The 21,880-nt window shown below is 45.1% G+C and overlaps 2 protein-coding genes across 16 annotated transcripts in view; one reads left to right on the top strand and one right to left on the bottom strand.

Moving 5' to 3' along the window:
• Positions 1-7,869, bottom strand: part of LOC141085929 (dimethylaniline monooxygenase [N-oxide-forming] 2-like) — a 42,076-nt gene extending 34,207 nt beyond the window's left edge. For 4 of the 8 annotated variants that reach the window (XM_073571565.1, XM_073571570.1, XM_073571572.1 and 1 more), the window contains exon 1: positions 4,116-4,155. In XM_073571565.1, the coding sequence (XP_073427666.1) occupies positions 4,116-4,140 (25 nt within the window). In that variant the 5' untranslated portion in view covers positions 4,141-4,155. Of the gene's footprint in view, positions 1-3,345; positions 3,603-4,115; positions 4,156-7,727 lie in introns of those variants that run through there. The other 4 variants (XM_073571568.1, XM_073571569.1, XM_073571567.1 and 1 more) reach the window with 4 other exon arrangements.
• Positions 696-21,880, top strand: part of LOC141085930 (dimethylaniline monooxygenase [N-oxide-forming] 2-like) — a 207,700-nt gene continuing 186,515 nt past the window's right edge. For 3 of the 8 annotated variants that reach the window (XM_073571573.1, XM_073571587.1, XM_073571580.1), the window contains exon 1: positions 1,576-1,691. The gene's annotated coding sequence lies outside the window, so the exon portion shown is untranslated. Of the gene's footprint in view, positions 785-1,316; positions 1,431-1,568; positions 1,692-21,880 lie in introns of those variants that run through there. The other 5 variants (XM_073571574.1, XM_073571583.1, XM_073571577.1 and 2 more) reach the window with 5 other exon arrangements.

Raw genomic sequence — 21,880 nt, forward strand, 5'->3', positions numbered from 1 at the left:
CAACCATAGAGGTCTCCAGGAGACCTCTGATTGTCATGCCAACCCATCGGTGACCCATGATCATGTGGGCGGATTTCTGTCGCGATTGCTGGAAATGCATGTTAAATGCCTCTGTCAGCGTTTGACGTGGCATTTAGACGGTTAACAGCTGCTTGAGGATCGCGAGTCCTCCTTCGGCTGTTAGTGGCACTTGTCAGCGGATCAGATCAGCTGTCATGTGGCGGAAAAGGTGTGGGCTCATCGCCGAAGCCCGCACCAAACAGAGGGAGACGTCCAATGACAGATAGATCTGTCATTGGTCATTAAGGGGTTAAACTGCTAGTTTTTGGGGGGAGGGGGGTTTTGGAGGCTTTATGCTCCAAAACCACCTGAGAAAAAAAAACTGACTGAAATTACTTCAAGGGCTCATTCAGATATCAGTATTTTCTACATACGAGAGAAAAACTGACATTATTTTGGCCTGAGTATCGGTTTCTCTTGTTTGTGGAGATCAAAAAAAAAAAAAAGGAAGTAAAAGTGCACAGCCCCGTAGAATATTATAGGCACAAGGGTTATCTGTCAAAATGCACAAACAGCACTAATATGAGAACATCAGGTGTGTGAACGAGCCCTAATGCTCGTTCACGAGACATTTTTATCTCCTTTAGGCCACAAACACATGTTCGGTATTTTACCTCAGTATTTATACTTTAAGCTAAAACCAAAAGTGGAACAGTCAGAGGAAAGTATAATAGAAACACATCACCACTTCTGGATATTTTACACACTCTTGGTTTGGCTTAGGGTAAGTGCACACGTAGTTTTTTGGTTGTGCGGATTTTCTTGGTAAAAATATCTGCAGATTAGCCTGCGGTTTTGCCCTGCGGTTTCACACCTCATAATGGATAAGGTGTGAAACCGCAGCGGCGACCGCACAAAGAGTTGACATGCTGCGGATTGTAACCCGCGGAAAAATCCGCAGCATGTGCACAGCATTTTTTTTTTCCATAGGAAATAAAGGTACTGTACAATGCAGCAGAATCTGCTGCGGACCCACAGAGCCAAAACCGCTGCAGATCCGCAGCAGAATCCGCAGCGTGTGCATACACCCTTACAAATACTGAGGTAGAAAAAACAACAACCAACCTATGAACGTGGCCTTAAAAGGAGCATGGCAGAGATTGCAAATTGTTGGTATCATAATTATTTTTCCCCTTTCCCCAAGTATTTTTAGATTTTATTAATTGTATGCAAACAGCAATACCAAATATGTTAATTTTTCTTTAATTCGCTATTTACACATTAAAAAAATACATATTTTTTTTTTTTTTTTACAGAAGATTTGATCCAGAAATCATTTTTGCAATATGCTGCAGGGTATTGACAGATAAACCATCTCCAATGAAACAGCCACAACCTGGGCATCAGGAGAGATGCCACATCACAGACAGGTAGGCCAAACAGCCCCAGCGGTCATGGCAACCAATTGGCACCCCTGTGATTATGTAGCGCAGGACGCCCAGGGCCACCATTTTTTAAGCATTATAAAAATCCGTCATACTTGCCATCAGCATTTAAAAGGTTAAACTGATGTGATAGGAGAGATCTGCAGTTACGATCTGGTTCCAGCTAAGTAACACTGACTGACACGGGCTCAGCGCTGGAGTCCTCTCCACACAGCGAGAGCGAGTGAGAACCTGCCCGCCATACAGGTAGAAAGTAGCTTAATGTAATTTATATTTTATTTCTAGAGCACCAACATATTCTCAGCATTTCACTATTCAGTAAAGCTAATTGCTCACAGTGAGTTCTTACAGTTCCAGGAGAGTGGATAGGTTTTAAATCTGAAACATGTTGATTTTCCTTGCAGATACGTTGAGCTTATCATGTAGATTTTTCCCATAGACTTACATTAGATGCAGAAAAATGGAAATGCATCAAATACTTGTGTAATCCCCACATATGTTTCTGGTGTATAGTCTATACTGCCTCTAAATCAGAATTACCCCAATAGAAGTTTATACATATTGTTAGAAAAATTATTTGGTGAATTTATGAAGACTACTGTATATTAGCCTGATGGAAGAGGGTTTATATTATACCCCCTGCCTGGCTTATGGGTCTTTACAAGGACTAGTTTACTAGCTAACCATAGAAAATTGGAAAACCTCAGTATTGTCACTCACCTGTCATAACTGAATTACCTAGCAAAATAAACATGAATAATAAGGCTAAGTTCACACGTAGCGAACTCCAGCGGAAGTTATCGCGGGAATTCCAGAGTTCTATTCTGCGGGAAAAATCGCATTTTAAATTCCCGCGGAAAAACTAGCGATTTGCAAGTGTAATTAGCTTGCAGAATGCTAGCGTTTTCAAAGCAATCTGTAGCATCGCTTGGAGAACTGATTGACAGGTTGGTCACACTCGTCAAACACAGTGTTTGACTAGTGTGACCAACTTTTTACTATTGAGGCCGCCTATGCAGCATCAGTAGTAAAGAAGACCTAATGTAAAAAAAAAAAAAAAAAAAAAAAAAAAAATCGGGTTATATTCACCTTCCGACATCCCACGTAGCGTCCCCAGGCCTCAGCGATGCTCCGGCAGGTCCCGTTCCCAGTGATGCATTGCGGCAATGACCTTTGATGACATCAGTCTCGTGAGATTGCTACATTATAGCGAGACAGCGACGTCAGCAACGGTCATCACAATGCATTACTGGGAACGGGACCTGCCGTGTGTATCGCTGAAGCCTGGGGACACTGCACGGGACATCGGAAGGTGAATATAACCCGATTTTTTTTATTTTAATTCTATTTTTTACAGGGATAAGGTACCCAGAGTCCGAAGGACAGTCTCCTCTCCTCCGGACCGTGGATACCATCCGCAAATGTTCTGCTTACTTTTCGCATGGTGGGCACAGCCACATGCGGAAAGCAAGCAGAACAATGCTTTCCTATGTGGGCGGAATCGCCGCGATTCCGCAAAATTAATGAGCATGCTGCGGATTTTTCCGCAATGCAATTCCGCCACGGTAAAATCCGCACCATTAGCACAGCATTGCGGAATCCCATAGGATTGCTTGGGATGCTGTTTTTTTTGCGTTTTCACCGCAAAATCATGCATTAAAAACCACCACGAAAAAACTGCGACGTGTGAACGCAGCCTCAAAAAAAAAAAAACACAGGAGAGGGCAATATATGGCAGGTTGAAATTCACCTGCATCTATTGGCGGATTTCTTTTTTAATACATAGAATAAGGTCTTATGAAATTGCTTATAACAAAAAAAATTAACTGAAAAGGACATAAAACACATGCAAATTATATATATATTAAAAAAAAAAAAAAAAAAAAAAAAGCATCCTCACCAATATGTAGATAAAATACCTTTCTATTACAGAGTGTACACAGGCCACCGGTGATATCAAGCCTCCGCCTTATAGCACAGGAGCAAAATAATAATGAGCAACTAATGACATACCAAGGATTCAGGAAGGGTGTGGTTGCCTAACATTAGAAATGCACTCAGATGAAGGCTCATTCAGCGGTGCAAATCAGTCCGAGATCGGCCTGGTTGTGGTTTCCCGACCCAAGTGTGATAGGTTCATAGAAACACATGAAGCTGGGTTTTATAGGATAATGTAATTTCTATTATATACTGTGACACACAACTCTGTGTTTAGTCCCAAAAGGAACTAAAAAAAATAAAGGAAAAAAAATGGTAGGAAAGCATATATGTACCCTATATAAAGTTTAAATCATCCCCTTTTCCCATTAAAGAAAAATAGTAGATAAATGAACATGTATGGTATCATCCTGTCTATAAATGTCCAATCTAACAAAATATAAAAATTATTTAAATGTAAATTAAACGCTCAAAAGTAAAAAAGAGATTTAAACACTTGACATTCCGCAATACCCACCAAAAATACAATAAAAAGCAATCAAATTGTTATATGTAGCCCAGAATGGTATCAATAAAAACATCAGATCCGTGTGCAGAAAATAAACCCTCACACAGCTCCATTGACAGAAAATGGTGACACAATCACAATTTAAAAAAAAAAAAAAGTTGTGAATTTTCTTGGACTGATTATATACATATATTAATGCTTGATATTGACATAAGCATACTGACCTGGAAAATCATATTGCCAAGTCATTTTTACAGCAGAATGAAGGTCAAAAATCAAACCAATTAAAGAAAAAAACCTTAAGCAAAAATGTCTTGTTTCTATATTTGCCTCACAACGAAAAGTGGTTTCAATTATGCAGTAAAGTATATGCACCTAAAAAAAATGATGGCTTCCTAATAGAGGAAAAACAAAAAATGAAAAACATTATCTGATTATTAAGGTCCATTCAGGCCTGGTCATTAAGAGGTTAATAACATGTCTTTGCCATGGGATATAAATGAAAAGATGTGATGAGGATGGATAAGAGAATCGGAGCACGCTGCAAACAAAATGTTGCCGTCTTCTCCAATGTGTTAGTGCGCGAAAATCGGATTGCACTGGCAGTCCGATGATTTCCACACACTTATATACTTGCATGGCCAAATTTGACCCGTATAGTGGATCACATTGAACATGTGCGAAGCCCCATAGAATAACATTGGTCGCTTGTTGTGTCGGATCGCACTCGGACGGAAAATCCAGTCGTGTGCACTTGGCCTAATGGTGGCGCTAGTTGTCAGGCCCTCACTTATCTGATATTCATGATCTAAGTAGTGACACATTATTAGATGAAAATCAGTTTCATTAGAAAAGTTCATCAAATATTTGTACAATTAAAATGGGAAGATTTTTCAGTTGTTTTTTTTTTTCATGACAAAACTAAAATAGAAAATATATTCTAACTTCTCATCAGATAAACCTGTACAATGTCTTTAAATTGGACCTGGTACTTGATCAAAAGTGGCCAGTTTTTGCTCTCAAGAGGCCACGTTCACACGTTAAGAATTCGGTCAGTGTTTTACCTCAGTATTTGTCAGCCAAAACCAGGAGTGGCTGGTAAATACAGAAGTGGTGACGTGTCTCTGTTATACTTTTCCTCGGATTGTTCCTCACCTGGTTTTGGCTTACAAATACTGAGGAAAACAAAATGAGCAAATATTCAATGTGTGCTTGTGGCTTTAGACTCCTGCTACTTCCCTGAGTGTTCTCATATTTTTTTTTTTTTTTTTGCTTTTTTTTGTCTTAAATCTATCGGCTCTAGAGCTATGGGCCTTTTTATGTAGTGCTAATTGTTTTGGTCTTTCCAAGGGAGCATGGCAGAAAACAAAATAGAATAGCCAGTGGAGCAGTAAGGCCGGGGTCACACTGGCGAGGAATACGGCCGAGTGAGAGGCGCTAAAAGCACGCATAAGACACGGACCAATGATTCTCTATGGTGTCCCTCGCACCAGCCATATATTTCTCATCCGTATTCTAGACTCCGTGCCAATCGCAGCATGCTGCGATTGTCAGCGTACTACGGCCGTAATACGCCAATGCAAGTCTATGGGTGCACAAAAAATACGGATTACACACTGACCACACATGTGACTTGCAAGAAATATGCACCCGGTGTCTTTTAGCAAAGCCGGCAATTCAGTGCGCTATACAGTAAACTCACACTGACAGGTTTAATAAATAAACGAAAGAATAGATATATACACATAGAATATATATATATGCATTCTATGAGTATATATCTATTCTTTGGTTTCTGTTATAAAACCTGTCATAGGGCTCCATTATATGTCCATTTTGCAAGGTGACGAGAAAATCTCGCCATACGGATGCCATACGGATTGCATACGGATGCTTACATGCGCAAAATACGCGACCACGCCTTGATTACGGATGACATACGGAGCACTGTTTAGGGGCCATTGATCCGTATTACGCATGTAAAATACTGACCGTATTTTGCGTTGGTTAGTGTGACCCCGGCCTTAGAATAAAATAAGAGCAGGTCCTCTTTAAATACCCATTCTTCCAATCACTGTCTGATTTTATATATATATATAAGTGTATATACAATTGAGAGCTGTTCAAAAGAGGCTGAGCTGTGATTGGTTGCTAAGAGCAACATTTTTCCTTGCAACCAATCACTAAGCATCTCTCATTTCACCAGAGCTGGTTAAAAGTAGCTGAGCTGTGATTGGTTGCTGTGAGCAAGTTTTCCCACTTGACAACACCTCAGCAGACACTGACATGGTGGGAGAAATCTAGCATCCCCGGGAACATAAGCTCCCAGGCATTGTCTGCCCCCTTGAAAGGAGCACAGAGCACATGACAGAAATGAATCCCTGCCCATATCCCCACCAAACATCCTCCACCCCGTAGGCATATCTTCCCTCTTAAAGGGATCATTGGTATAGAAGTCAGAGCAAATCCTTCCAGGGCTTTGGTTTTGACCCCAGGCCTCTCTTAAAGGGATCCCTGGTATGGAAGTTAGGACCATTCCACTCAGCTCTGTGGTTCTGATCCTAGGGTCTCTTAAAGGGATCATTGGTATGGAAGTTAGGGCAAGTCCACTCTGCGCTTTGGTACTGACCCCAGGCCTTTCTTAAAGGGATCTCCGGTATGGAAGTCAGGGCAAATCCATCCAGCGCTTTGGTTCTGATTCCAGGCTCTCTTAAAGGGATCTCCTGTATGGAAGTTAGGGCAAATCCCTCAATGCTCTGATTCTGACCCCAGGGTTCTATTAAAGGGATCATTGGTATGCAAGTCACGGCAAATCCACTCAGCGCTCTGGTTCTGATCCCAGTCTCTCTTAAAGGGATCCCCACTGTGGAAGTGAGGTCAAATCCACTCTGCGCTTTGGCACTAACCCCAAGCCTCTCTTAAAGGGATCTTCGGAAGTTAGGATAAATCCCTCAGCTCTATGATTCTCACCCCAGGCTTCTATTAAAGGGATCATTGGTATGAAAGTGAGGACAATTCCAATCAGCGCTCTGGTTATGACCTCAGGCCTCACTTAAAGGGATCCCGGATATGGAAGTTAGGACCGCCCCACTCAGCGCTCTGGTTCTGACCCCAGGCTGACTGGATGATGTGGGATATTAGGGGTAGTAGTCTGGTGGCTCTGGCTGATGGAATGATGTGGGATATTAGTGGTAGTAGTCCGGTAGCTCAGGCTGACGGGATGATGTGGGATATTGGGGGGAGTAGTCCAGTGGCTCTGGCTGACGGGATGATGTGGGATATTAGTGGTAGTAGTCCGGTGGTTCTGGCTGACAGGATGATGTGGGATATTAGGGGGAGTAGTCCGGTGTCTGTGATGGGATGATGTGGGATATTAGTGGTAGTTGTCTGGTGACTCTGGCTGACGGGATGATATGGGATATTATAGTGAATGTGGCTATGTGGAGTGGGCGGGGCTCTACACTCAGCTTTATATATATAGATATAATCATTATAATTTGTTATAATAGATTATAGATATAATCATTATAAATTGTTATAACTAACCGTAGTTAGTTACTATGCCCGGTCAGCGCCGGGCACTTCAGCTAGTATATATATATAATTTTAATCTTTCGGATTTACTTAGAACCACATATGCATTAGTTATTTTCCAGCCAGAAGGGCTGATGTCCAGCGTCTAACATCAATTTAAACTGCAAATTTAGATTTCATTCTATATGTTCTAAGTATTATATAGGTCTATTAATTATTTCTAATTCCAAAACTTAAGGTGCACAAAATGTAGGAAAAATAATAGAAATAAGAAGAGGGAATTAAGAGTATGCGGTACTTACTGTTTGATGCCTGAACTTTCTTTTCAGAAGACTAGTATTCTTTGCTAAACAATCAAGGGGATACAATTAATCAAAAGAACGAGGGAACAAGATGATTCTCTTAAGATATAACAGTTTGGAATGTTCCTTTAGGCAGATGTGATGAAATAATTACTCCACCCAGTAAAAAAAAAAATCTTTATGAGAGCGGTGTAGTGAACACAAAGCTGCACTCTGTGTACAAAGCAGAGTCAAAGTCAGATATGCTTCATTTAAAGCACCACTTCAGCATTTTTTTTATTTGACCACTGGAGTGGTGCTTAAAATCCCGGCATTTTCAACTTTTTTCGCACCCGCTCCAGTTCATCTCCTGCCGTTTATGACCTGCCGGCTGCTCCAGTGTTTCATGGAGTGAGCCGGAGGTTACTAATCAATGTAAGTCTCTGAGAGTCTTGTTCTGGCCTTGTCCTGGCTTTCATAGACTTACATTGAGAGCTTGTGACCTAGCTTCTGAGTTCCGGACAGTCAGAAGCTGCGCTAACAAGATTGCACTGCAGGAACGGAGCGGTGTGGAAAAACAGGGAGCGGGAGCAGAGGACTAAGGTTTCAAGTACCACTTCAGCTGTAAAAAAAACAAATAAAAACAACTGGAGTGGTGCTGTAAGGCTGGAGTCACACTAACCTGCGCAAAATACGGTCAGTATTTTACATGCGTAATACGGATGACAGACCCCTAAATAGTGCTCCGTATGTCATCCGTAATCAAGGTGTGGTCGCGTATTTTGCGCATGTAAGCATCCGTATGTAATCCGTATGGCATCCGTATGGCGAGATTTTCTCGCAGGCTTGCAAAATGGACAAATAATGGAGCCCTATGACAGGGTTTCTAAAGACACCTGGTGCGTATTTCTCGCAAGTCACATGTGTGGTCCGTGTGTAATCCGTATTTTTTGCGCACCCATAGACTTGCATTGGCGTACTACGGGCGTAGTACGCTGACAATCGCAGCATGCTGCGAGTGGCACGGAGCGTAGGATACTGAGGAGAAATATACGCCTGGTGCGAGGGACCCCATAGAGAATCATTGGTCCGTGTCTAATGCGTGCTTTTAGCGCCTCTCACTCTCCCGTATTCCTCGCCAGTGTGACCCCGGCCTAAGGGAATAAATTACATGGAAAAAAACATTTAAAAAGGCATGATAAGGGGTGCACCATGATTATACGTATATAAATTATACCAAGATGTTTTTAAAATGTGTGATCAGAATCCAGATAATAATGAATTCATATTATACAGATGAATAACAATATGTAAAGTGAATTCAGATATGTAAACTCTTAAGAGAAAGTGAATCGTGCAAAAGTTGCATGTGTTAGGAGTCAGGTTCCTGCGTCTGCTCTGCAGGAATCCAGACCCTTACATTCTGTGGTCTCTTGCTCGTTATCTACTGCACAGGAGATTGCCTTGCAGCAAATCTCTCCAGGGGATAAGTCCCTCTGTCCTCCTACTGAGCATGCTCATGAGACTGTTTCCCATTGGAGATCGGGAGTCTTGTGCTCAGGTCCTGCTCCAGATCTCATTGGTCCATCTCAGAGATCTGGAAGCTTCCGGAAGGTCCCGGCTGCTATAAAAAGTGCACATGGACGTTCCGCCATGCGCTAGTATAGACTATACTGCTATGTGTGAATGGTGACGGATGTATGATTCTGGTTACTGACTTATTATGAAACCCCTTCCCTCTGATATTACGCATGTGGTTAAGGAATTAGTTCAGTAGTCTGCGCCAGTCTGTGGCAAGCCTTAGGCCACTGTGCACACCGCACCTCTGCGCTAGTGTCCGACATAGCACCTGCTTTGTAGCTTTGTCGTCCAGCGGGAGTGTCCTACGCCACGCTGCAGTTGCAGCCCTTCTTGGCGTTCGCAATAGCGATGCTGCATACACGGTAGGTCTAGATGGACGTAGCCCCTCTGTCTTAGTTCCTGCTCCTGTGACCTTATACCGTGTGTGCATTTACCTGAGGCCTGTGACTCTAACAGGCTCAGCCTTTTTGCATGTTTTTGTTGCGGCACCTCTGTGTGTGAACAGAGCCCGCTCTGCGCACTTCGGGTGAAGTTGAACCCGTGCGCATTATATCGCCTTATTGCTTGTCTGCCATTACTCAGCAGTGGTTGTAACACTTACTGCACGTTGGACCCCGAGCGGCGAACGCACTTTATTATTATTTTTATTTAGTGCGTTCCGCTGTTCCTAACAACATGACTGAACTTTGAGGTAAAAAACTGATAATATAAAATAAAGTGCAAGTGCGTGATACATTGTTGCATTTCATCTTACAGGAATGTGAAAACATGTACAGCATATGACCGCATGAAAATCTCTTAAGAGATCACTGAATATACACTGCTCAAAAAATAAAGGGAACACTTAAACAACAGAATGTAACTCCAAGTAAATCAAACTTCTGTGAAATCAAACTGTCCACTTAGGAAGCAACATTGATTGACAATCAATTTCATATGCTGTTGTGCAAATGCAATAGACAACAGATGGAAATTATTGGCAATTATCAAGACACCCTCAAAGAAGGAGTGGTTCTGCAGGTGGGGACCACAGACCACATCTCAGTACCAATGCTTTCTGGCTGATGTTTTGGTCATTTTTGAATGTTGGTTATGCTTTCACACTCATGGTAGCATGAGACGGACTCTACAACCCACACATGTGGCTCAGATAGTACAGCTCATCCAGGATGGCACATCAATGCGAGCTATTGCAAGAAGGTTTTCTGTGTCTGTCAGCGTAGTGTCCAGAGGCTGGAGGCACTACCAGGAGACAGGCCAGAACACCAGGAGACATAGAGGGTGCCGTAGGAGGGCAACAACCCAGTAGCAGGACCGCTACCTCAGCCTTTGTGCAAGGAGGAACAGGAGAAGCACTGCCAGAGCCCTGCAAAATGACCTCCAGCAGGCCACAAATGTGCATTTGTCTACACAAACGGTTAAAACAGACTCCATGAGGATGGTCTGAGTGCTTGACGTCCACAGATGGGGTTGTGCTCTTAGCCCAACACCGTGCAGGACACTTGACATTTGCCACAGAACACCAGGATTGGCAATTTTGCCACTGGTGCCCTGTGCTCTTCACAGATGAAAGCAGGTTCACACTGAGCACATGTGACAGAAGTGACAGAGTCTGCATGACAGTGGGCCAGTAATGGAGTGGGGTAACATTTCTTTTCGAGGGCCGCACAGCCCTCCATGTGCTCACCAGAGGTAGCCTGACTGCCATTAGGTACCAGGATGAGATCCTCAGACCCCTTGTGAGACCATATGCTGGTGCGGTTGGACCTGGGTTCCTCCTAATTCCGGACAATGCCAGACTTCATGTGGCTGGAGTGTATCAACAGTTCCTGCAAGATGAAGGCATTGGAGCTATGGACTGACCCGCCCGTTCCCCAGACCTGAATCCGATTGAGCACATCTGGGATATCATGTCTCACTCCATCCACCAATGTCACGTTGCACCACAGACTGTCCAGGAGTTGTCGGACGCTTTAGTCCAGGTCTGGGAGGAGATCCCTCATGACAACATCTGCCGCATCATCAGGAGCATGCGCAGGTGTCGTAGGGAGGTCAAACAGGCACATGGAGGCCACACACACTACAAGGCTTCCATACCTTATCAGATTTTTCATCACAGTGTCTATTTTTATATACCACTCTCTCATAGGAAGCTGCAATATTTACCATATTGATCCAGTGTGAAATTCGCGGGAGTCTGCTGTCCATTCATCTTATGGCAATAGCCCTGAAAGCCAAAAACAATGTTTCCCTGAGAAGAGTGAGAGAAGTATAAGGCCAAGTCTCCTTATCAAGGATTCTTAATAAACAAACCAAAAGTCTGCAGTGTGAGGGCAATACGACATCAGGTGTATAAAATCTGCTGCCTCATCCCCACGTCTATGGCAATCTGCAGTGGTGGATCTCCCCATTTTATATAACCTGCTAGGAGTAAGGTAGAATTGACAGACTATATACATTTGGACTAGCTTGTTATTAATTGCCAGTTAAACATATTGGGGGGAGGTCAAGGCCTTGCTCCAATACTCATCTGATAAAAGGGCATTACTGTACTCCATTTGGTCTCAGCCAACAATGACTATGAGGAACATGCTTACTAACTGTGTGTATAAAAAGGATATCAACCCCTTGGGTTCCTGGTTTTTTAGAATCCCAATCAGAGATGATGTATCAGGGTGTAGGACAGCACTTAGACCTTTGAATTGAAGTTTCAATTAAGACTTGGTGTGCAAGGGAGAGGTGTAAGCCTTCTTTTTTCTAGGAGCCCTGATACCTCACCACATCTCAATTATTTTAACCACAAAATCGTCCATAAACGTATCAAATATATACAGGGATCTTCAGGTCAAAAACAATGAATCCCATTTCAATCAGAAAAAAGGGTGTGTTAAAGATATATACAGCCTAGAAATTGGATACAAAGTATCCAAACACACCACTGAGAAGTATGTTAAAAAATTGTGACTTTATTCAGAAAATTTAATACACATAATAAAATTTCTTAGGCCAAAGGTGTAGATGGAAAAAGCAAGGGTCCTAGAACTGAACCTTGGGGGACACTGACAGAGGGCAAGATGAGGAGATGGTGTGTGTGGAAGACACTGAATGTCCTGTCTGTTAGGTATGAGGAGATCCAAGATGGGGCCAAGTCTGTGATGCCAAGAGATATGAGAGTCTGCAGTAAGAGGGAATGGGCCACTGTGTCGATGGCAGATGACAGGTCCTCCAGGAGGAGTACAAAGCAGTGTTGCTTGGATGTGGTGGTTAGTAGGTCGTTGGTGTCTTTAGAGCAGTTTCAGTGGAATGGTGCTGTCGAAAGCAAAATTGTAAGCGGTCAAAGAGGGAGCAGGATAAAGGTCGGAGGACAGTTCAAAATGAAGATGTTGCTCCAGTTTTTAGGAGGCATAGTGGAGAAGTGAAAAAGTTCAAAAGTGCTAGCAGCGTGGCGGGAAGTGCAGAAATTTCATAAGAAGAGACATGACGGACAATGAACTTTTTGCGCTAGTTTGTGCTTCTACTTGCCCATATTACTATGTGAAACCACCGCATTCCCTTTAAACCAGAGTGAGGGAAGTGAAAGACTAGGTGAATACAATTACATTGAATAAACATCACATGTGTGCACGAAGAAAAGCATGTCACAAAAAAAACAGATCTAACTTGTCATTTAAGCCCAAAGGACCCTGTGCTTCAGTGTCTAAAATCTATTACTGAACCACTTTCCATGTTTCTAGATTGCAGAATAAAACCTTTATTAAAATTAATACTAGTATATAATATAGACACAGCCGCCATGTAATATATTGTTCCTCATTCTGGCCCTTATATTGTAAAAAGTCCCCCTCTCTCACTCACACTTAGTATAATATCCCCCTGTTTGACCACCATTTAGTATTATTTTCCTCCTTGGCCCCATATAGAAAAATTTCCCTCTCTCTGGCCCTTATTTAGTATATTTTCCCCCCTTGGTGCCCCATGTATTTTACTATCCCCCTTGCTAATCCCTATGTAGTATAATGTCTCTCTCTCTTTCCCTCATCCCCCATATAGTATGATATCCCCATCTCTAGCCCCCATATTGCATAATGGCTCCTCTCTGGCTCCCATATTGTATAATACCCCCTTTTCTGGCTTTCGTGTAATAACCCTCTCTCTGGCCCCCATGTAATATAATGACCCCCATCTCCAGCCTCTATATTCTTCATTATCCCGCTCTCTAACGCCATGTAATATAATGTCCCTCTCTCAAGCCTCCATATTTTATAATGACCATAGTCATTAAAAAAAAATAAACATTATCTTACTCATCTCTCCCTGCTCCTAAGACAAGCAGCTCTTTCTTCCTACTCCATCGCACACATGTAACTGGGGGGGGCCAAGGTGCTAGTCATGGTGAGGGGCTGTTGTTCCGGCACACACTTGCACCCCGCTGCATTAACAAAGCGTCCCTTCTATGGTGTAGTGTGTGTGCGCTGTATTTCACTCACTTGGGAATCTGAGTCCTCCTCAGCTTGCAGGGTCCTGATCTTCTGCAACAACACACAATATCCATCAGAGTCCAAGTTCAATTCAAACATAACAACTTTACTTAGTTCATCTAGCTTAGATGCAGACACGCACAGCAATCTTCATACAGGACGGACATTCTTTCTCCTGAACTGTCCCTGATTCTTCCTCTCACCATTTGTTTCCGTATCGTATCCTTCGGTACCGCAGCTCCCTAAGTAGCCGGCAGAGGTGTAGCTAGGGGTTCAGCTTGGGGGGGGGGTGAACCATCTGCGTGGGCCCCTAATTCTTTATTGCAACTACATTATGGTGGCACATTTTAATCATGGGTATAGTGGAGCCTCGGTAGATGATCCTGCTGTAATTGAAAATAAATCAGTACACAAAGACCAACACTACCGCCATATGGTGACCATATAATGGCAAATACCAGTTCTGCATATAAGAGATTAGAGTACAGTAATGAATAGTGACTTACAGCTGACATTATTTCTGATGGAATTGTTCACTTTTCTCATCTTTCACATCTGACGACTTCTCCAGCCAAGACTCACTTGGAGACTACAACAAAAACACATTTGAATGCTCACATTTCCAGCCCCATCATCACCTGCACAAACTCCTCATCCTACTGATAACTCAATACTGAGCCACTGCTGCCATATGTGCCCCTATTACTGCACCTACTGTGTGGCAGAAAAGCAATGCTCCTCATACTTCCTCACATAATAATGCCATCACTGTGTCTCTTACATAGTAATAGCCCCTCCTTTGTGACTCCACAGCTTGACAGCCCCCCACAGTAGCACCCACACTGTCTGTTGGCCTCCACAGTAGCCTTAAAACTGTATAATGGTCTCCGCATTAGCTCCCATGCTATATAATGGCCCCCACATTAGCTCCCATGCTGTATAATGGCCCCCACATTAGCCCCCATGCTGTATAATGGCCCCCCCATTAGCCCCCATGCTATACAATAGCCCCCGCATTAGCCCCCATGCTATATAATGGCCCCCGCATCAGCCCCCATGCTATACAATAGCCCCTGCATTAACCACAATGCTATAATGGCCCCCGCATCAGCTCCCATGCTATATAATGGCCCCCGCATCAGCCCCGTGCTGTAAAATAGCCCCCGCATTAGCTCCCATGCTGTATAATGGCCCCCGAATTAGCACCCATGCTATATAATGGCCCCCGCATTAGCACCAAGTGCATACAGTATATAATGGTCCCCGCATTAGCCCCCATGCTATATAATGGCCCCCGTATCAACCCCCATGCAATATAATGGCCCCCGCATCAGCCCCCATGCTATAAAATAGCCCCCGCTTTAGCTCCCATTCTGTATAATGGCCCCCGAATTAGCACCCACGCTATATAATGGCCCCCGCATTAGCACCAAGTGCTACAGTATATAATGGTCCCCGCATTAGCCCCCACGCTATATAATGGCCTCCGTATTAGCCCCCACGCTATATAATGGCCTCCGCATTAGCCCCCATGCTATATAATGGCTCCCGCATTAGCCCCCACGCTATATAATAGCCCGCATGCTATATAATGGCCACCCGCATTAGCCCGCACGCTATATAATGGCTCCCGCATTAGCCCCCACGCTATATAATGACTCCCGCACAAGCCCCCACGCTATATAATGGCCCCCGCATTAGCCCCCATGCTACATAATGGCCCCTGCATTAGCCCCCATGCTATATAATGGGCCCCGAATTGGCTCCCATGTTGTGTAATGGTGCCCACTTTATGTCCCTTGGATTCCGGTCTCTGTCTGTCCCTTTATGTGTGCTGCAACATGCAGAAAATAAAAACAAGTAAGTGCGTACAGAGTTCAGCAAATGGGAATAGCTCCCTGAATGTAACCAGGTAAAAGAAATACTCTTGTCTGGACAAAACGCTAAAGAGGGGAACAGAAAGAAAGGGGGAGCAGAAGAGCAGGAGATAAAATATCACATGTAAAGAAGAAAGTGCGCCCCCTTGTAAGTCTTCTCTTTTCTCCTTCTCCCCCTTTCAGGGCCATATTGTCCAGACTGAGTATACATATGCATCCATATGTGATTGTCTATACACACCTTCTGGCTGTTCCTATTTTCTTCTATTTGGCTCTTTATCATATATATTTATCCTCAACTTTGTGGAGTTTTTTTTTTAATAAAAGGCTTTAACACAGGACTGAAGGACCCTGACCCTGGCCACAGGACTATATTACAAGATATATATTACAAAAGAGGAAAATTAGAGCAGCACAAAGGAAAACAGAGAGTCAGGGTACAGAGTCCCCCAGGCAAATACCAAAACTCAATTGTAGTAATCTAAAAATTAGGGGAAGAACACAGTTTTCAGTGGCCGTTATGGGCTAAATAGCTCTTTTTTTCACTGAAAACGGTGTGCTGCCCCTGATTTTTCGATATATGTGTAATGAAAGATGCTTAGTGATTGGTCCCTGTTCTACCGCAGAGTTTAACTGTATTGGTGCGCACAGCAGGCTGATATAGTTTAGGGTAGCTTAGCTCCAGGTGGGCCCCTGTGAGTACCCTCTGCCACCCTGGTAGCTATGGGTCACCCGCCAGGACAGTGGGGTACTCGGAACCGGGCCGGTATCTCAGAGGGAAGTGTCACAGTAGCGGTGACCCGGTTCGTGGCCCTGGGCGTCCATGTAAAAGGGGTTTAGAGTGGCTGTTAAAGTTTATAAGTGGATGATGCGTGACGCCACCTGTGGTGATCGGCAATGAAGGGGTTAAGCCGACGCTGCAGGCAGATCCTCTGGGACAGATGGTATAAGGCAGCAAGATGTAATAGCTCCCCACAGGTAGGGCTGTGGTCCCAGGGCAGTGGTGATAGGTGTGGAGGAAGAGGGTGTAGTGTCTGGCACAGAGATGTAGCAGTGCTGGAGGGTTTGCAGGAAGAATGCAATGACACAACAGGGTGCAGTTTTCGTTACCTTTACTGTGCTTTGTAAGTGCAGTCCAGGGTCCAGATTACAGACGGAACAGAGGCTGGCCAGCTTGGAGGCAACTTAGGAATCTCTCTATGCAGATGGGTTGTGGTAGTCTCCTTTCTAGCTCTTTCTGAGGTACTTGCAGTACTGTGTTACACTGAAGTTCCACTTGCTTGTTCTCTTTTAGAACTCCCTTGTATGGCAGACACTGTAGCCTTCTTCTTCTGGCTCACACGTTGCTGTTGTGCCTCCGAGTCTTATGTGGGAACAGAGCATTTACAGCTTCCTATTCCTCCTGTTTCTGCTGTAGGAACATCAGTATCCATACAACCTTGGAGACCGGACTCCAGATCATGTGCTACAGCTAGTAGTGAGCCTGAACTCTGCTCAATCTTCCAGCTCTTCTCCTCACGTCCACACACATTTCCCTCCTCACAGGAACTAACTAATTTCCCCTTCCTGGCCCCCAGAGAGCAGCCCTTCCCCCAGTTTTGGTTCAGAGCTCTCTGCTGGCCTGGAGCGGAAATTGTGCTGTGTGTTGTATTTAACTGATAGAGAGACCCTTCATTGCTTCCAAGCATGACATCACACTCCCTAGGAGGAAGGTAATGTCACTGTGGTGACCATACTCCTGGGGGCACCACATTCCCCCCTAGTGCAATTCAGGACTCCCGGACTGAAGAAAACATGCAAAAACATGTTAACAAATTAACAATTGTAAATGTAACAAGATTTCAAAAATTAAAAATTACAAAAAAGACGAAAGCTCAAAAATAGTCCTGATGACGATTAGTCCATGCGTGAATGTCCATGGTCCATTTCCTGAGCAGTTGGTAAACTATGTACAAGGGTTGTTTTGGCCACACATAGTTTTATGGCCCAATTGTCCATCAAAACAAACTGAGATTGTTCAAAAGTTCTTGCGGAGTCTCTGTAGGCACATAAACTTGAAAAGTTGCATATTTAAATGTATAGTTTACATTTTCTATTTGCACTTTACTCTCTATATCTAACTGGGATCTCACCTTTTGTACTACGGGTAGATCTGCGTAGCATGGGTACTTCTAAAGGCCTATTTAGGTTTAGTGGGCTTGTTACTGCTGTTGGCAAACTGGTTAGTAGCCATCTACGAACTCTTAGGCTCACTGTGGGCATGACAGATTCACCACTGGCAGGGCGAGGATTCTCTGGCTCCACTGCTGGTGTGGCATCCGCTGCCTGCACTTCCTGATTTTCAGGGTTCTCTTGAGTCCCTGCTACTTCAGTTGCAGTAGGCTGGGGAAAGATTAGGACAGGAACTATGATGGGTTGATCCATTCTTGTCCAGTTTGCAGGAAATTCTCCGAGTACAGTGTTGACCGTTTCTTCTTCTTCTATGGGTTGAAGGCTGTTTTGTTCTCCCATCCTTTCCTTTAGCTGGTCAGGGCACAGTTTCAGATGATCCCTCGATACTGCTGATGAAGTTTCTCCTCCATCCTTACTGATAAGGCACACTTTGATGTTGTCAAAGTTTGATGGTAGGAAGGTGTAGGGTTCAGCTTCCCATTGGTCATCCAATTTATGCATCCTTCTTTTCCTCTTTAGGACTTGTTCTCCTGGTGACAAGGGAACTGCAGGAGCATTTTGATTGTAGTTCTTTTCTTGCTTTTGTCTCACCTGAGCTAGACTCTTTTCTACACACTCTTGTACTCTTCGGTATTGCTGCTGCGGCTCTGTATCCCAGTCAGCATCTGGTGATGTCACCTCAGGTGTAAGGACTCCCATATCCAAATCAATAGGCAGCTTGCCAGGCCTCGCTCTCATTAGGTAGGCTGGAGTGGAGTTGGTGGAATTCACAGGAATGTGATTGTAGAGGTCTACCAGACCTGGCAACTTCTCTGGCCACAGATTCCTTTCTTCCAAAGGCAAGGTCTTCAGTAGGTTGATCACCACCTGATTCATCTTTTCACACATGCCATTGGTCTGTGGATGGTACAGTGTTGTCCTGATCTTCTTGCAACCATACAAATTACAGAATTCCTGGAACACTTCTGCCTCAAAGGCTGGACCTTGATCTGTAAGCACACGCTCGGGATATCCGTGTGGTCGACAAAAGTGCTGTTGGAATGCTCTGGCTGCTGTCCTGGCTGTGTGATCCTTGACAGGCACGACTACCAGGAATCTCGAGTAGTGGTCAACGATGGTAAGAGCATAAACGTAGCCTGAACGGCTTGGGACCAGCTTCACATGGTCCAGGGCGACCAACTCAAGTGGTTGTTTGGTTATTATTGGCTGCAAAGGAGCTCGCTGGCTGTTACGGTCCTTCCTGCGTAGGTTACATTGTCCACACTCCTGGCACCAATTTTCAATGGCCTTCCTCATACCAGCCCAGTAGAATCTCTCCCAGAGCAAGGCCTCCAACTTCTTCCATCCGAAGTGTCCAGCTCCATTGTGGTATGTTTCCAAGACCATTGATGCCTCCCTCTTTGGGACTACCACCTGCCAGACCAACTCATGAGTGCGGGCATTGATCCTCCTCCGACACAGCTTTCCCTCATAGAGGAACAGCCTGCCTCTTTGTTAGCATGGGTGGTCTGGAGCAGGAAACCCCGGGAGTAGACCCTCTGGACCGTGGCACCGGGGGGCCCCGGGCGAGCTGCCAGGTGGAACCGACCCCTATACAGGGACCGTTAGGAGCAGGCCCAGGGGTTCGAGTACCACGGTAGCTGGTAACGAGAGGGGCGGCTCAGGATGGACCGGAGTAAGACTGTGAGACTGGAGTAAAGAATGACAGAACAAGACTGGAACCAGGAGGCCATAAAGAAGTGAGACAGAAGACTGGAACGAGAAGGAATGACAGGAGTAGGAACACTGGAGACAGGACTGGAGTAGGACGGCAGGAACCCTGGAGACAGGACTGGAGTAGGACGGCAGGAACGCTGAAGGCAGGACTGGAGTAGGACGGCAGGAACGCTGAAGGCAGGACTGGAGTAGGATGGCAGGAACACTGGAGACAGGACTGGAGTAGGATGGCAGGAACGCTGAAGGCGGGACTGGAGTAGGACGGCAGGAACACTGGAGACAGGACTGGAGTAGGACGGCAGGAACACTGGAGACAGGACTGAAGCAGAACAACAGGAACACAGGAGGCAAAACTGCAGAAGAGAACCAGGAACACGGGTAGCAGGACTGAGAGGCTGCTGCAGAGAGCAGCCGAGAACGGAACTGCAGGAGCAGAGAGCACACGATGAAGCGAGTCCAGAGTGCTAGGAAACACAACGGTCAGGCATCTCCCTCAGGGGGAAGCGGCCTGATATGGCCCCGTCTGATCAGCCATTGGTCAAAAGGTGCTTCCGGGTCAGGGCACAGCCGGAGCATAAGAAGCAGGAAGGAGGCGCGGCCGCGGCCTATGGCACATGCGCATAGCATGCAGGGAGGGCATCGGTCGCGAGCCCGTCTCAGGTGACCGCCGCGGCCATCGGGTGGAGAGAGGCTGCGACGTCGGAGCGAGGCCGGGTGAGTATGGCGGAGCGGTGTAACACTTTCCTTCCACAACTGCTGGGTTTCTTCAGGAGCATCTGGACCTGGGCGTGAGTCAGCTTGTGACATTAGCTCCTTTACCAGGTGGACTGCAGGGTCGCTATCCTGCGTTTCTGCTCAGTCATGATGAGGCAATGGAATTAGGGTGGCCTCTTTCACGATATATCATCTGTTTCTCACTCCTTGGGCACGTTGGGCCACAATTGGCTGGTGGAAGGCAGGTAACTATTTCTTCGAGTGCCTCAGGGTCTTCTCCTGCATCTGGCAGATTCGGCATTCTGGACAGCGCATCAGCATTGGCATTCTTGTGCCCCGCTCGGTACTTGATGGTGAATTCATCGTTAGACAGCCGGGCCATCCATCGCTGCTCCAGTGCACCTAGTTTGGCAGTTTCCAAGTGAGTCAACGGGTTGTTGTCCGTGAAGATGGTAAACTTGGCTGAAGCTAGGTAATGCTTGAATCGTTCAGTCACAGCCCAGACTATGGCGAGGAACTCCAGTTTGAAGGAACTGTAGTTGTCAGGGTTCCTTTCAGTGGGATGAAGCTTCCTGCTGGCGTAGGAGATCACTCTTTCTTTGCCATTCTGTACCTGTGACAGTACTGCTTCCAGTCCCATGTTGCTGGCATCAGTATACAGAACAAATGGTTGGTCATAATCTGGGTAGGCCAGAACTTCATCTCCTGTGAGAGCCATTTTCAGTCGAGTGAAGGACCTCTCCAGGTCCTCATTCCATTCAAATGTAGGACTCTTCTTTCTGGCTTTCTTGGGCTGGCCAACCAGAAGATTTTGCATAGGGGTGGCTATCTCACTGAAGCCTTTGATGAACCTTTGGTAGTAGCCTACCAACCCGAGGAATTGACCTACTTCATGGAGGTTGCTGGGCTTCTGCCAGTCCCGGATGACAGTGACTTTGTCAGGATCTGGTGCCACACTTTGTGCACTCTCTACATGACCGAGGTACTGTACCTTGGGCTTCAGGAGGTGGCATTTGGATGGCTTCACTTTCAGGCCATAGTTGACAAGGCTTCAAACACTTCAGCCAGGTGCTTCAGATGATCTTCATAAGTCTTGGAGAAAACAAAGACATCATCAAGGTATAACAGAACTGTCTCAAAGTTCTTGTGTCCAAAACAGCACTCCATTAGCCATTGAAATGTCCCAGGGGCGGTGCAGAGCCCGAACGGCATGTAGTTGAACTCGCAGAGACCCAATGGTGTGGTAAACGCTGTTTTCTCCTTGTCTGCCTCTGCCACGGGAACCTGCCAATACCCACTAGTGAGATCTAAGGTGGAAAAATAGTTAGCAGTTTTAAGTGCAGCTAATGTCTCTTCAATTCTGGGTAATGGGCAGGCATCCTTATGTGTAATGCTGTTAATTTTTCGGTAATCAACACACATTCTCATGGCACCATCTTTCTTTTTCACAAAGACTATTGGGGCTGCCCATTGGCTACAACTGTCTCTGATCACCCCAGCTTCCTTCATTTCCCGCAACATACTTTTGGCACATTGATATTGTGTTGGGGGTATAGGCCGGTACCTTTCTTTAATGGGGGGATGATCTCCAGTGGGGATATGGTGTTGAACCCATTTTGCCTTCCCAAAGTCTACA

This window comes from Dendrobates tinctorius, unplaced genomic scaffold (assembly GCF_039654945.1).
Source record: "Dendrobates tinctorius isolate UK_male_01 unplaced genomic scaffold, ASM3965494v1 ptg000029l, whole genome shotgun sequence".
Taxonomy (NCBI): Eukaryota; Metazoa; Chordata; class Amphibia; order Anura; family Dendrobatidae; genus Dendrobates; species Dendrobates tinctorius.